The sequence below is a fragment of the Danio rerio genome, chromosome 20, assembly GCF_049306965.1.
Source record: "Danio rerio strain Tuebingen ecotype United States chromosome 20, GRCz12tu, whole genome shotgun sequence".
In the NCBI taxonomy this organism is placed as follows: domain Eukaryota; kingdom Metazoa; phylum Chordata; class Actinopteri; order Cypriniformes; family Danionidae; genus Danio; species Danio rerio.
The window spans coordinates 40751180-40766097 of NC_133195.1; the positions used below are offsets into that span (position 1 = coordinate 40751180).

General features: G+C 34.9%; 1 protein-coding gene across 1 annotated transcript; it reads right to left on the reverse strand.

Annotated features, from left to right (window-relative positions):
- Window positions 1-99: 99 nt before the first annotated feature.
- si:ch211-202p1.5 lies at window positions 100-14538 on the reverse strand. The gene is made up of 4 exons (NM_001311214.1): window positions 14484-14538; window positions 4978-5125; window positions 298-417; window positions 100-208 (listed from the first exon to the last, which is right to left on the reverse strand). The coding sequence occupies exons 1-4, from the start codon at window positions 14536-14538 to the stop codon at window positions 100-102; spliced, it is 432 nt and encodes a 143-aa protein (NP_001298143.1).
- Window positions 14539-14918: the final 380 nt, after the last annotated feature.

Consider the following 14918-nt stretch of genomic DNA (forward strand, 5'->3'; position numbering starts at 1 on the left):
ATCCATTCACAGCACTCATATTCAGACATATGGCCAGGCTTGCCGCCCGAATAGAATAATGTACAGTAAGTTACTATGTAGCTTTTTTTTTTATCCCTCTCAGGTTGTTTGTGTTGGATTGCGTCTCCTCAACATCTGGAGGAAGCTAGACTTGAATCGCTCTTTGTAGTTTCTTGGCTGGTACTGTCTGAATGTGTCATTTTCATCTCTGCAAAAGTCACAAAGTAGAGCATCATTAGAATGTAATGAACTGACATGTTGTGTTTCAAATAGAGTGAGTTTAAAAAGAACACTCACTTTTTCTGAAGAGTCGAGTTGAAGCAAAACCGCAAACACTTTGAATCTTTCCCGTCGACGCAACGACATCGTTCAACATCCCGTCTCAGGCGTGAGCCCATGCCATAGGGAATGACCTGACTGAAAGAGAACAGCTCATATTTTAAAGTGCGTTTGATTTTATTTAATGATCAAATGTTATAAATATATTATTTTATAAAACAGTTGAAGACAATGTTATTAGCATCCTATTATTGCATTTTTATTCTTTATATATATATATATATATATATATATATATATATATATATATATATATATATATATATATATATATTTCCCAAGCTCTTTGACAGAGCAATGCTTTTTTTATCTACCATTATCAGTGATGGAAAAAAGTACTGAAAAATCATACTTAAGTACCACTACTTGCCTAAAACTGTAGTGCAAGTACAGTAAAAGTATCTGTTGTAAATATTACTTAAAGTATGAGTAAAAAGTAAACCTTTCAAAAGTACTCAAGTGTAGTGAGTATTACGCTGTAAAAAGCTGATGCATTTGCATGTAATTTGTGAATGTGTGTGTAGCCTTAACATTCTATAGTACATTTAGTTATTGCTCACCAGGCACACAACTTCCTAAGACGTTAATATTAGGTTAGATTTAGGTTGTGACGTCTGGTGACTGAAATTTAGGGCCCTATATCATACACCTGGCGGAATGTGGAGCAAGGCGCAGCGCAATAGTCTTTTGCTACTTTAATCTTGGCGCAAGGGTCATTTTGAGGTGTTGCGCCACACTGTTTAAATAGCAAATGCATTTGCGCTCAAATGTGCGCCCATAGGCGTTCTGGTCTAAAAAAGCAGGCGTGTTTTGGTGCATTGCTATTTTGAGAAACTGTATATAGTCTGATCTTTAGACCAGAACAAAGTCGGTCTGTTGATCTGTTGTCTGGCGCAAAGTGCACCTGGCGTACACACTACACACAAGATGCAATATGCAAATATCTTTACATTTGAAAAAGATATAATATATTAAAGATATATATATATATATATATATATATATATATATATATATATATATAAAATAAGGATATATATAGGATATAAATATAAATGATTAAAATATTACAAAACATAATAAAAAATATTACAAAAGCAGGTGTATTTGGAAATAACTCAGTGTTTTGACCACACTTTGTTATTATTAATCATTTAATCGTCGCTGGAAATTAGAACTGAATTTAGAAATAGTTTTGAAACAAATCTTTGCGCTTAACAAACAAAATTAATTATTTATAGGCTAATTGATGTCTGTGCGGTAAGGTTTCCCTATTCACGAGAGCAAAAGTGAAAGTGAACTTACTTTGTCATGTTAATAGCAATGCACTTATGGCACGGCGCAGCTGGCTCTTAAAGGTAATAGGAGATGAGACTCTGATTGGTTTATTCTCAAAACACACCTATAACTCATTATGAAAATAAACTCAACCCTTTTAGACCATGCGGCATGGCGCAAAGTGGATTTTCCCTTCCTTAAGTTAATGTCTAGCCAGCATCTAATGGCAATGTTGTTTTGATGTCCAGTAATAACATCTAATAACGTTGACATTTGGTTGATTTTAGGTTGTGTTAGAAAGTGACTAAAATCCAATGTCGAGCCAACATCTGAAACCAACGTCATATTGACGTCAAAATACTGACATTTATTTGTCAGGTATAGCAACCAAAATCCAACATCTGATAGACGTCAAAGTGGTAACGTCCACACAGTGTCAAACTGTAACATCATTAGATGTTGATATTTGGTTGATTTTAGGTTGGAAGTTTACTAATCCCCATGCACAAGAAAAACTTAAATTAACTGTAGGTTGAAGGAAAGTAGTGGAGTTAAAGTACTGCTACTGCACTAAAAATGTACTTAAAGGAAAGTAAAAGAACACATTTTTAAAACTACTTAGTAAATTACAATTTATAAGCAAAAAAATACTCAATTTGAGTAGTTTGAGTGTTTGTAATTAGCTACTTTACACCACAGACCATTGTATATTTTATTGTTTGGCTGAAATAAAAAATAAATAAAAGAAATTTTGAAAATACAAAGGTCAACATTATTAGCTCCTTAAGTTTTTTTTTTTCCCGATTGGCCACTGAACAAACCTGTTGTCCAGTAATTTGTTTAACTTAACCTGTTTAACCTAATTAGTTAAGCCTATTGCAACTTTAGCTTTAGCAACTAGTAAAAATATGATGTACTGTCATTATGGCAATGACAAAAGAATTTAGTACATTTTATGAGTCATTAAAATCATTAGAATATTACAGTTTTTTTCAGTCGCTTTGGTGTGTTTCTCACAACACCAGTGCATTTTTGCACAACAGTTCATGCATTTCTCAAAACAATTAGTACAAACTGCAAAACCTAGCTAATAACCTGCAAAAGCGCGTCACATGCTCAAAATGGATAGTTCATTCCTCAAAAGCAAGTATTGATGTCAATGAAAGTGTCAGTATCATCAAAATGAAAAGTCCTGACACCATTGTTTATGAACAAGTTAGTCAAATGGCTTTGTCATGTTTTCATCGTGACAGTTTACTCTGGACATTTTTTTCAATGCAAAAAAGTCTGATTTTGGTGACACGTCCTGAAAATGCTTAAGACAGCACTCTATACTGTTTGCAGTCATTTGAAAACTACAGTAAAGTTAGACATCACTGCTTAGTGAGGTATCTGAGTACAACACACTGAGTATGTATGTTTCACATTTTTACTGCAGATGCTCTTTGCAATCCTAATTTATTCCCAGCATTGTGCAAAAGAATAAACACACCCTTATTTACAACAAACATAAACTCCCTTTAGGTAGAGCTGTGCATAACTAAACACAATATTGCAGTACATATTGGAACTGAGCCTACAACATACACAGGTCATACATAGATTGAACATACATAGTTCAACATTTTTGTATGTAATGACTCAAGTAATGAAATGAGGACTATTAGTTTTATATGGAATGACTATTCAGCATTCACCATTTTAGTTAAATTTTGACTGACATGGCATAAGCAAATGATAATGTTATAAACAGCAGAGAGTTGTATGAAAGCATTTGATGCATGTCCAAAAGCATTTGCAATTTGTTGGCAAGAATGAGAAACTGCTTCTAGGATGTGCACAAATTACTAATTGTTTTGAGAAATGCATTACCTGTTGTGCAAATGTAAATAGTGTTGTGAGAAATGCACCAAAGCGACTGAGAAAAACTGCAAGACTGCATTCTATTGAGATATTTTGTAAATTACCTCCAGTTTTTTTTTTTTTTTTTTTCTAGTAATAAACATTGCTAAAAACCTAATTTGGACAACTTTAAAGGTATTTTTCTTTTTCAATCCTCAGATTCCAGATTTTCTAATAGTTGTTACTCGGCTAAATATATTTTAAAAATCTATAAATCAATGATAAGGTTAATTGACACAATTTCCTGTTGTTGCTGATGTGTGGTTTGTGTTTGGAGCTCAGTTAAGCTGATTTGAATTGGAATTGAGAACCACTGTGTTAGCATCACTAGGCTCTCTGCATCTATCACTACTGCTATTTTTGTGCTCTTTAAAGGAATAGTTCACCCAAATGTGATTGTGAAATAACCCAGAAACCCAGGATTGAGGGTCACTGGTGAGTGAATTAAGTTTGAAGTTTATTTATTAATTAATTAATTAATTTTTTTTTTTATCTGAAACAAACATTCACTGCACATTCAGAGGCACACAACCTTCGAATCAGAAGGTCTTTTTGACCTGAAACTTTGAATCTTTTTGGCTACAAATAGGTCTGATTTTCAAAACCATAACACTTGACACATTTAATAAAATTGACTTAATTGTGAGAACACCCTTCACTTAAAGATAGATAACATAGGTTATTTGTGTTATAACAATGTTATAACAATAATTATTGTTAAAGGGAGAGTTCACCCCACAAAAATAGCATCAACTTGTTGCAAACCAATTTGAGTTTTTTTTTTGTTTTGTTTTGTTTTTTCTGTTGAACACAAAAGAGGGCATTTTGAAGGATGTTGAAACCTGTATTCATTGAACTCCACAATATTTGTTTTTCCTTTGGAAGTCAGTGATTACAGGTTTCCAACATTCATGAAAATATCTTCTTTTTTTGTAACTCAAACTGGTTTGGAGCAAGTCAAGAGTGAGTATTTTTTGGGTGAACTATCCCTTTTACACTGATTATTGTTATAACATTGTTTTAAAGCAAATAACATACAGGGTTTTCCCACAATAAAGTCAATTTTATTAAATGCGTCAAGTGTTATGGCATTGAAAATATAACCTTTTATTTTTTTGCCGATTCTGATTCGAAGGTTTTGTGCCTCTGAATGTACAGTGAATGTTTGTTTCAGACAAAAAAAAAAAGCCTTCACACTCAATTCACTTCCCAAGAGCCAGACCCTCAATCTTGGGTTTCTGGGTTGTTTTTCACCAAAGGCAGTCTGCCTGTCCTCAGGTCTCCATGCGTGGGCCACATTAATGAGACCACACACTTTAACACAACCAGACACGTGCTTACAGTGTGTACAGGTTACCGACTTCAGTCCCCCCACACAACTTCTCTCTCTTCACTCAATGTGTTGCTCAAGAGAGATCCATGTAGAAACACAGATAAATCAATGCTTGACTGATGTACCTGGGTGTATCGACCCACACGATTCCTATGTGGCAAAAGTACACGCATTCCTTGTCCTTCAGGTTTTCACAGGAGCAGCGCCTTTCACGCCGGTGAGTTTGTGAAGCAGCACTCGCAGATGGACTTCTGTTTACATGGGACCCTGAGACTGACAAACAAAAGAAGTTTGAGAAACAGGTAACCAAGGATGCTTGCAAAACCAGTAGACGTTTACTATAATATTAACAACACAATACTGAAATGATTTGAAGACTGGAGCTTCCACAATGTAGTTTTTCACAGTGATGCCAAAGATCAGAGGTGCCCAAACTTTTTTATGAAGGGCTAAAAACTAAACTTTATTGTGGTTAGTTGGCCCAAGGTAATTATAGTTGCAATGAGTAATTTTCTAATTTATTTAATAATATTTTAAAATAACTAAAACCTTCCTTTATATTAACTAATGCAGCATATATATATTTTTTTTACATATTTTAATGAACTTATTACAGTAAAAACTATTTATAACAGAATGGAGTTACACTAGTTTATGCCTTGATTTGCTCACTGATGGCTTCTTCGTAGTCTTCCATCAATTGAGTGACAGTATTTACATTTTAAAAACTCCAATTTATTTACAATATTTATTTTCAGTTTGCTTTTTAATAGCTCAGCAATAAAACAAACAAAAAGGGTTACATCAAATTAAAATGATGACCATTGTTAAAGGCATTCTCCCCAACCCTCTCCATCATTCTCCCTCTCTTCTCAGATGGGATGGTGGGCCAAATTAAAGGTTATAACGTGCCTTCTTTGGGCATCTCTGCTGTAGATGCTCTTTTTGGTTTACAATGGACCATTTAGTGAATATTTTGTAAAATAACCACTTGTTCCTTAGTGTGAAGGACATTTTAAAGATCTAAAGAAGCATTTTGATTTCACTATAAAGTTAAAGTGGAATCTTTTTTTCTATGGTTTCTAAATGTTCTTCATGGAACTATTCATACGAGTAAAGAACTTATACCCTCACATTTTAAAAACAAACTACATTTTTTTTTAAATTAGAATATTGTCACCTTAGAATTTTAAGGTTCTATTTGACATTTTTGTCAAAATTGAGTTATTGACATATTCTTATTAAATGACAACTTATTTACATTATGGAATGTTTTTTCATAAGTTGTTTACATTTTAAGGCTTTCTCACAGCAAGAAGGTCGCTGGTTCAAGACCCGGCTGGGTCAGTTGGGATTTCTGTGTGAAGTTTGCATGCTCTCCCCATGTTGGCGTGGGTTTCCTCCAGGTGCTCTGGTTTCCCCCACAGTCCAAAGACATGCGCTATAGGTAAACAAGTACTGGGTTACGGCTGGAAGAGCATCCGCTGTGTAAAATATTCATTCTGCTATGAAAACTCTGATAAATTAGAGACTAAGCTGAAGAAAAGATGAATGGAAAATTGAGTAAACTCCTTCAAATTATTACTATTAATAAGTAAATGAACTAAGTGCATAATTATAAAAATTAAGTTAAATTAACCTAACAGTTATAAATTACAACAGAAATACTTAATTTTAAAGTAAAATCAACTTGTCATTTCTAAGGCAATGGGCTTAAATCACTTTTACAGTGCACACTGAAAAAATATTCAAAGATGATTCTTTGGATTTACTAAAATATTTTAGGTTAAGTGGTTGTAAACCAGGCATGTCCAAACTCCTTCCTATAGGGGGCGGTGTCTTGCAAAGTTTAGTTTTAACCCCAATCAGACACACAAGTGCTAGCTAATCAAGCTCTTACTTGGCTTTCTAGAAACATCTTTGCAGGTGTGTTGAAGCAAGCTGGTGCTAAAATCTGCAGGACACTGGTGCTCCAGGCCTGAGTTTGGACACCCCTGTTGTAAACCGTTTATTTGGGCTAAATGTAAAGAAACAAATCAAGTTGAACATCACTAAATTTAATTTGTTTAAATTCAACCCATATTAATTGTTTACAACAGTTTTGCAGACATCTTTTTTTTCAGTTTATGCGCCAGACACATTTTTCCATACAGCATCATGCAATTCATAGTGTACTTCATGCAGGTGAGTGGGCTTGACAAACCACCTGTATCAGACACTCTTTTCATCTCCATATGCACCAGACACTTTCTTAAACGCTCTCTGTATACTTCTTAGACTACATTGTGCAATTCTGAGTGTGCTGAGTGTCAGCGGGGTTGACAAACCCCCTGTAGAACACTCTAAAATCCTTAGAGAGAAATTATCGTAAATAAAATGTTTGGTCTTTTTTAAACTTGCATTTATTGTAGCATTTACTGAATATAGTGCTGCTCTTTAGGGATTTGAAATGATTCTTTTACCATCACTTGTACTGATCTGCTAAATGAATACATGAGATTATATTTAGAAGTATTACTGTCTTTATTGTGCTGTGAATCGAGGATTGAAAATGCCAGTAAAATGCAGACAACCACTATTCATTCTTTCATTTACCTTTAGCTTTGTCCTTGATTTATCAGGGGTCACCACAATGGAATGAACTGCCAACTATTCCGGCATATGTTTTACACAGCAGATGCTCTTCCAGCTGCAGCCCAGTACTGGGAAACACCCATACACTTTCACATTTGCACACGCACTAATACACTACAGCTAATTAAGTTAATCTAATTCACTTATAGCACATGCCTTTGAACTGTGGGGGAAACCGGAGCACCTTGAGGAAACCCACACAAACATGGAGAGAACTTGTAAACTCCACACAGAAATGCCAACTGGCCCAGCTGGGATTCGAACCAGAGACCTTCTCAATAGCAATTAGTATCAATACACATTACTCATAATACAGAATGAAATCTAGTTCACACATTCACAAACACTATTTTCTCATCAGACCAGGTCTAAATTGATACAAAACTTGTCAAAATATTTGTCAGCTTGACATCTTCACTTGCATTTCAGAAACATTTTCTAATACAGGCCAAGATTTCATGTAATCAATATACTGTACAGTAGTTTGAAAGCCAATCTTAAAACATAATATTTCTGGTTGGGCTTCGTTAAGGTTGTGGTGAATGAAAAGCCATGTGGAGCATGTTTAAAGAAGACAGCAAATACGAATCTGTGGCCAACCACATTTTATGCCTGTAGGATTCCAGCAGCGCATGTAGATGCTACAAAGCAAACCACCACTACAGCTTCCGATGGCTGGGGGTTTAAAAGCTGAATCAAAAACAGATCACTTACTCATTGGTAGCATGGTTAATCTTCAACAGACAAATAAATCTCAGAGGAGATGACAAAACAACAAGCAGGGACCTATGAAATCAGTTTTTATTTATTTATTTTATATATTTTTATTTTAAGCAAGGAAATTTTCACAGTATATCTGATAATATTTTTTCTTCTGGAGAAAGTCTTATTTGTTTTATTTCGGCTAGAAAGAAAGCAGTTTTTAATTTTTTAAAACCCATTTTTTGGACAAAATTATTAGCCCCTTTAAGCTATTTTTTTTCGATAATCTTTAAAACAAACCATCGTTATACAATAACTTGCCTTATTATCCTAACCTGCCTTGTTCACCTTATTAACCTAGTGAAGCCTTTAAATGTCACTTTAAGCTGTATAGAAGTGTCTTGAAAAATATCAAGTAAAATATTATTTACTGTCATCATGACAAAGAGAAAATAAATCAGTTATTAGAAATACGTTTTTAAAACTAATATGCTTAGAAATGTGCTGAAACAATCTTCCCTCTGTTAAACAGAAATTGGGAAAAAAATAAACAGGGGCGCTAATAATTCTGACTTCAACTGTTATATATATTTATATTCAGTTCAGTTTTTAACAGACTTAATTTGAGGTTAAAACATTTATATATTTACTTTGTTTTAATCAAAACGCACATCCATGAAAGTAAAAAAACAATTGCACTTTTTTTCAAATTCCATTATATTCTTGTTAAAACTGAAACATGAAAGAGCATTTATGTAATTATTTCTCAGATTATGTTTCATTTCTAATAATTAAATTATTATTATTATTATTATTACTGCTACTACTATTTTAAGTACACTCAAAAAAGATGTTTGCTGTTTGTTCAACCTATAATTTAAAATGAGCTAAAACAAAAAAAAATCTTGAGTGTATTTGGTACAGTTCAGATTAGGGGTGTCCAAACTCAGTCCTGGAGGACCAGAGTCCTGCAAAGTTTAGCTCCAACTTCCTTTAACACACTTGCCTGGAAGTTTTAGTATACCTTGAAAGAGCTTGATTAGCTGGTTTAGGTGTGTTTAATTGGGCTTGAAACTAAAATATGCAGAACACCGGCCCTCCACGACCGAGTTTGGGTACTCCTGGATTAGATGTTTATGTTCAATCCACTTTAATTTGTAAAAACTAATAAGTTAACTTAAATGCAAGGATCCACACAATTCGTGTTGGGACAACATGAAGCAGTTTTTACAGTGTACTACTACTAACTTATTAGTAAATTCTTCTGGACAATAGTAAATATTTTCTACCAACTTAATTTCTTCAAGTGAAACCAAACTTATATTTTAAAGCATTGTAGAATTTCTGTGTTTTTATATTTTACACAGTCTATGGTTTTTCCCAAGCGGCAACCTCCTGCTCTCCCTCGTGAAGCAAATATGGAACTGAAACTGCAATTCATTAAAATTCTGCTAGTCCAGGCTCCATAATAGAGCAAATTTCTATTGACCCCACTTTTAAAATAGCCGAAATAACAGAAAAAAGGGTGTTTAAAACCCGGTACAAGGAACAACTGGGAGGGGATGAATTTTTTTTTTATAACTTATCTGTTTCCTTTATTTGAGTTTAAATAAGTCTGCATCATTAAGGGCAGGGCCACTTGAGTCAACGTCACTTCACCTCAGTGGATTCCGTCTGATTAACCGATGAACGCATATACATTTTTTTTTTTATGTGGCTTTACACATTCAGTTGCTTTTTGGAATTATTTCCTACAATTATCAGATGATATGGCATGCTGTGTGCATTTAATTGTGCTCACAAACACAAACCATTCACATGGTCTCCATTTCCCAGGTAAATTATAAACACCATCTCTTTAAATAAATTTGTTTTATGTAAAATCATTCATCATTTATAATGTTCTTTAGAGCTGTAATGCACTCTGACAGCGATTACTGTATAGAATAATCATCTGAAACACTGTCATACAGTCTTATGCCTGGATTTCATCAATAGCCCAGCATTTACTAAAACTATATTTGAAGTGTTTGAAAGTAATTCGCTTTTTCCTCCTGTAGACGTGATAAGAACAATGCTTAGTAGCTCATTGTGTTACAACAGTATATCAATACAGTGTTTATTCTTTAAAAAATAGTGTACAACCAAGCCCATGTGGTCAGAACACAAACGAGTCTGTACGTATCTGCAGCTCTGCTCATGCTCCGCCTCTTTGCCCTTGTTTGGTGTTCCCAGCGCAGTGCGAGGATGCGCGAACAAAATGGTGATGGTTGGCCACGCCTACTGATAGCTTCTTTTGGGTTCTTCAGAAACCTATAGGTGACATCACATATACTACATCCATATGTTTTACAGCCTATGGTTTATCCTCACCTGAAATGGCAAAATATTCATGAAATCAATTTTCATGTGCTTTAATTTTCAAAGATGCCTGTCCACATCATATGATTAGGTGTACAGCACTTCTATTAATTAATTAAATACAGAATTTCTAAATTTTGTAATCTAGATAAAGCAAATACAGATTAGATGAATACGACATTGGGCCTTATGTATGACAGTAAGTTATTACTAGCCCTTCTGAATGATTAGCCCCCTGTATATATTTTTTCCCCAATTTCTGTTTAACAGAAAGTTTTTTTTTGTAAACACATTTCTAGACATAATAGTTTTAATAACTAATTTCTAATAACTTAACTAATTTCTACTTTCTTTTGCCATGATGAACGTACATATTATTAACTAGATATTTTTCAAGATAAATTCAGCTTAAAGTGACATTTAAAGGCTCAACTAGGTTAACTAGGCAAGTTATGGTAATTAGGCAAATCATTGTATAATGATGGTTTATTCTGTAGACAATTAAAAAATACATTGCTTAAAAGGACAAACAATTTGGACCATAAGTTTTTTTTTTTTTTTTTAAAGCTGCTTTCATTCTAGCCGAAATAAAACAAATAAGACTTTCACTAGAAGAAGAAATATTATAGGAAAATACTGTGAAAAATTCCTAGCTCTGTAAATTATTATTTGGAAAATATTTTAAAACAATTAATGGGAGGGCATTTAACAATTTTACCTTTATATTACGTATCAAAAAAGTTATTTAAAGTAGATGAGATGAAGACGGATGAAGGTCTTGCCCTCTTGAAGGCTTAGCTTCAAGAAGGTGTTTTGTTCAGGATACATTGAGTTGTTTTAACCGAAGGACCCCAGTTACCAGAATGACTCCTGAGGTGCTCAATCAAGTGAGGCCTGAGGCTTCCGGGGCCTTATAGAAACAGATGAAACCGAATGCCCAAGCTGGCGGAAAGTGATCTGGGAGTGATCGCAGTGATCCATCACAATACTATGAGGGACTAACTATGGAATACGCAACACATGAACTGACTTTTGTTTAGATGCTGGAAACCAGTTGTCCTCAAGGCGTTAGTTGGGGTAAAGCGCTGGGATTCATTGTCATATATCAGGTAAGCATAATTAATCATTATGCGTGGCTCAGATTTAGAGCTTGGAATTTGTTTCAAATCCATTGGAATGTCTGCTTAAAATTCCTGACATCATTCACATTCAACTGACTTTATACCATCCAATCATAAATCATGAGAAAGACGATCAGGAAACGTTTTCTTCATCCGTGCAATATTTTAAGGCTAGACTGCTCTAACTCCATACCAGAGCGAGACTAGATGTGAAATTCAAGACAAGCTCCGTAACACAGCTCCTTAGCACAGTTTGTTTTTCCAAGAAGAATTTAATTTAGTGACCCGTGCCCTGAAGAGAGAGATTGGACTGCCAAGGTGGATCAGCATAGAATTGTAAAGGGATTACCAAAAATTCATAACCACCAACGTTGAACCAGAACATCTCACCTCTTGGTGTTACTGTAGCAATACAATATAGACATAGAAACTCGAAACTACAGTAGAAATTGGCAAGCAAACACATAACTGTGCAATAAAGTATATTATTCCTAGCCTAAAACCCAAGACTTTTGCACTCTGAAATGAAAGATCTCAAAAGCAAGCTCTATGGAAAAGAGTCCCGAGCCAACTTGCAACCATGGTAATCGATTGAAGAAAATATCCCTTTTAAAACAGAAAATGATCACAATCTAAATTTCGAATGTATCACTGCTTAAATGAATGTTTGCAGAGAAAACTTGCACTGGCTGTGAACTCAACACACTATTAAATAAGCCTATACCCACAGGGCAAAAGCCTCGTTTCCTCCACCCAGACCATTTAGAGGCAACTTTTGCTCCAGTGTGAGGGAAGTTATATGTTCTGTGGTCCATAGAAGATGGCCTACACATGGGGAGTTTACCCCTTTACATGCTCAAACCAGATGGATTAAGCTGCATTTTACGCCAAATTGAACCCTAATTCAACAAACTCCATATTGTAACTTGCTCAAACAACATTTCAAATCTACACAGCTGATTATAATATTATCAAATATAAACTGAAACAGATATTTTCCCACAAAAAAGAAGATTATTCCTCTTTTAAACTTAAAAGAGGGCCAATTTCATTCATTTACCTTCAGCTTAGTCGATTTATTCATCAGGGTTTGCCACAGTGGAATGAACCATCAACTTATACAGCATATGTTTTACACAGCGGATGTCCTTCCAGCTGTAACCTTTAACTGGGAAACACCCATACACTCTCATTCAAACACATACACTACAGCCAATTTAGTTTAATCAATTCACCCATAGCGCATGTCTTTGGACTGTGGGGGAAACCGGAGCACCTTGAGGAAACCTACAAGAATATAGAGAGAACATGCAAACTCAACACAGAAACACCAACTGACACAGCTAGGACTCAAACCAGTGACCTCCTTGCTGTGAGGTACAAAGGATAAAAAGTAAGGCTTTTTTGGGGTGAAATGCCAATTTAACACAATCTGACAGCAATTTGTTGTAGTAGTTCAGTAGTAGTACTGTACCCAAAGAATTTTGGCCCAGATTTGGCATAAATCTGGCACAATTGACATTCATCCGACATTAGCATAAAGCATGTGGGCCAAACATGGCTCTGGTTTGGCCGAGGTGGCACCTTCTTTAAGGCGGCACACAATACTTGGCCCAGATGTTAATAACTATGTGGGCCACATAAGCTTGGCCTGTCTTGACCCACATTTAAAACACATATTTTTATTTTCATATAAAGAAAAAAATTCCATCAATCAGGTCACTTTGAGGAAAAAGCATGCCCAAGCACGCCTAAAGCACAATGATTAATGGGTTTATTAATTACATTGCAGTCATCACACACCAACCTATCTGGCCCAGTTCAGGCTCAGTTATGGGTTATTAACTTGGCTGAGACTGGGCCCAGATATGGTCCATGATTGGCCCTTCTCTGGAAGCCAGACTATGTGGGTAGTGGTAGTTAGTAAAGTTAGTTCCAATATAGAGGACATGGATCTAAAAATTAGGAGAAACAAATACTATGGAAGTTAGTGTTTACAGATTTCCAATATTCTTCTAAATATCTTCTTTGGTGTTTAACAAAAGAATGAAAAGCAAACTGAAACAAGTGGAGGATGAGTAAACGATGATAGAATTTTTACATTTGGGTGAACTATTCACTTAAATTCTTCAAATTACAAGACATCAACTAAACATTTTAAATACATAAACATTTTAACCTCTTAAAGTCAAGTGCTATTTTGGGCTTTCCGCCTGGATTTTGCCAACCCAAATTCAAAAGCGTCCCAAATCCACATGCAGAGGTGTAAATGCAAAGGGTTGGTATCGTTTTAAAGAAAACCCTTTGAATTTTCATAAAACACTGTGTGAACGTGATTAAAATAATTGTATATGTTGTCTGTGTTATATTCAACCTCTCCAAAAAAGAGGTTTGAACATTTTGAAAGTGTACCTTTTAGGTTCTTCTGTGTGGTCTAGGTTGCTGTAATTAATTTTGTTGGTTCCTTCATATGTCAGTAATCATAGGAAAAAAGACAAATTTCTCTATATCATAATCTATAAATTATTGTGTTCCAACTGATGAGAGAATTGAACCACTTATGAGGGTATTTGGGCCAGTATGGACCTTTAAAATATAAAGAATGTGGAAATAAATGATGACACAGACCCGGTACCGGGTATGCAGCACTTATAGACTAAAATGCATTCAAAGTAGAAAAAGAAACATAGCAGACTAAATCTTAAAATGACACGTATGAACATAATCTTGAGTAAACTAGATGAACAATTGAAATTTTCATCTTAAAAGCAAGACTTAAGAATATAAACATAAGGAAAATGAGAGAGGTTTACCTTGTTCCAGTATGAACACAAGAGCACTTATTAGCAATAAGAAGGAAAAATCCATGATGCACAGTTCTTTAATTGGCAAGCCAGTCTCTCTTGGTTGTCTATCCACAAGCAGAGAGGAAAACTGTGTGGAGTGAGAGCAGGTTGTGGAGTCTCTCAAAAAACTCTTGCCACTCTCTACACACCTCCAGCCCTCCACCACACCCCTATCACTGTCCCTGGATCAGTCTGCTAAGCGGCTCTTCGCAATGTTATGGACAGGTGCCGTTTGACATCATCCAATGTGAATGTCGCTAGGGAAAAAGAGGGAGAGAGAATTCTTTGGAAAGATGCTTTGAATCTAAATGATGAATTTATTTTCATCTAAATTATGCACTGTGTTTGGATTGGAGGTTTGAAGAACAAAGTCTAAACTGCAGCCTGGAGAGGAAACCCACC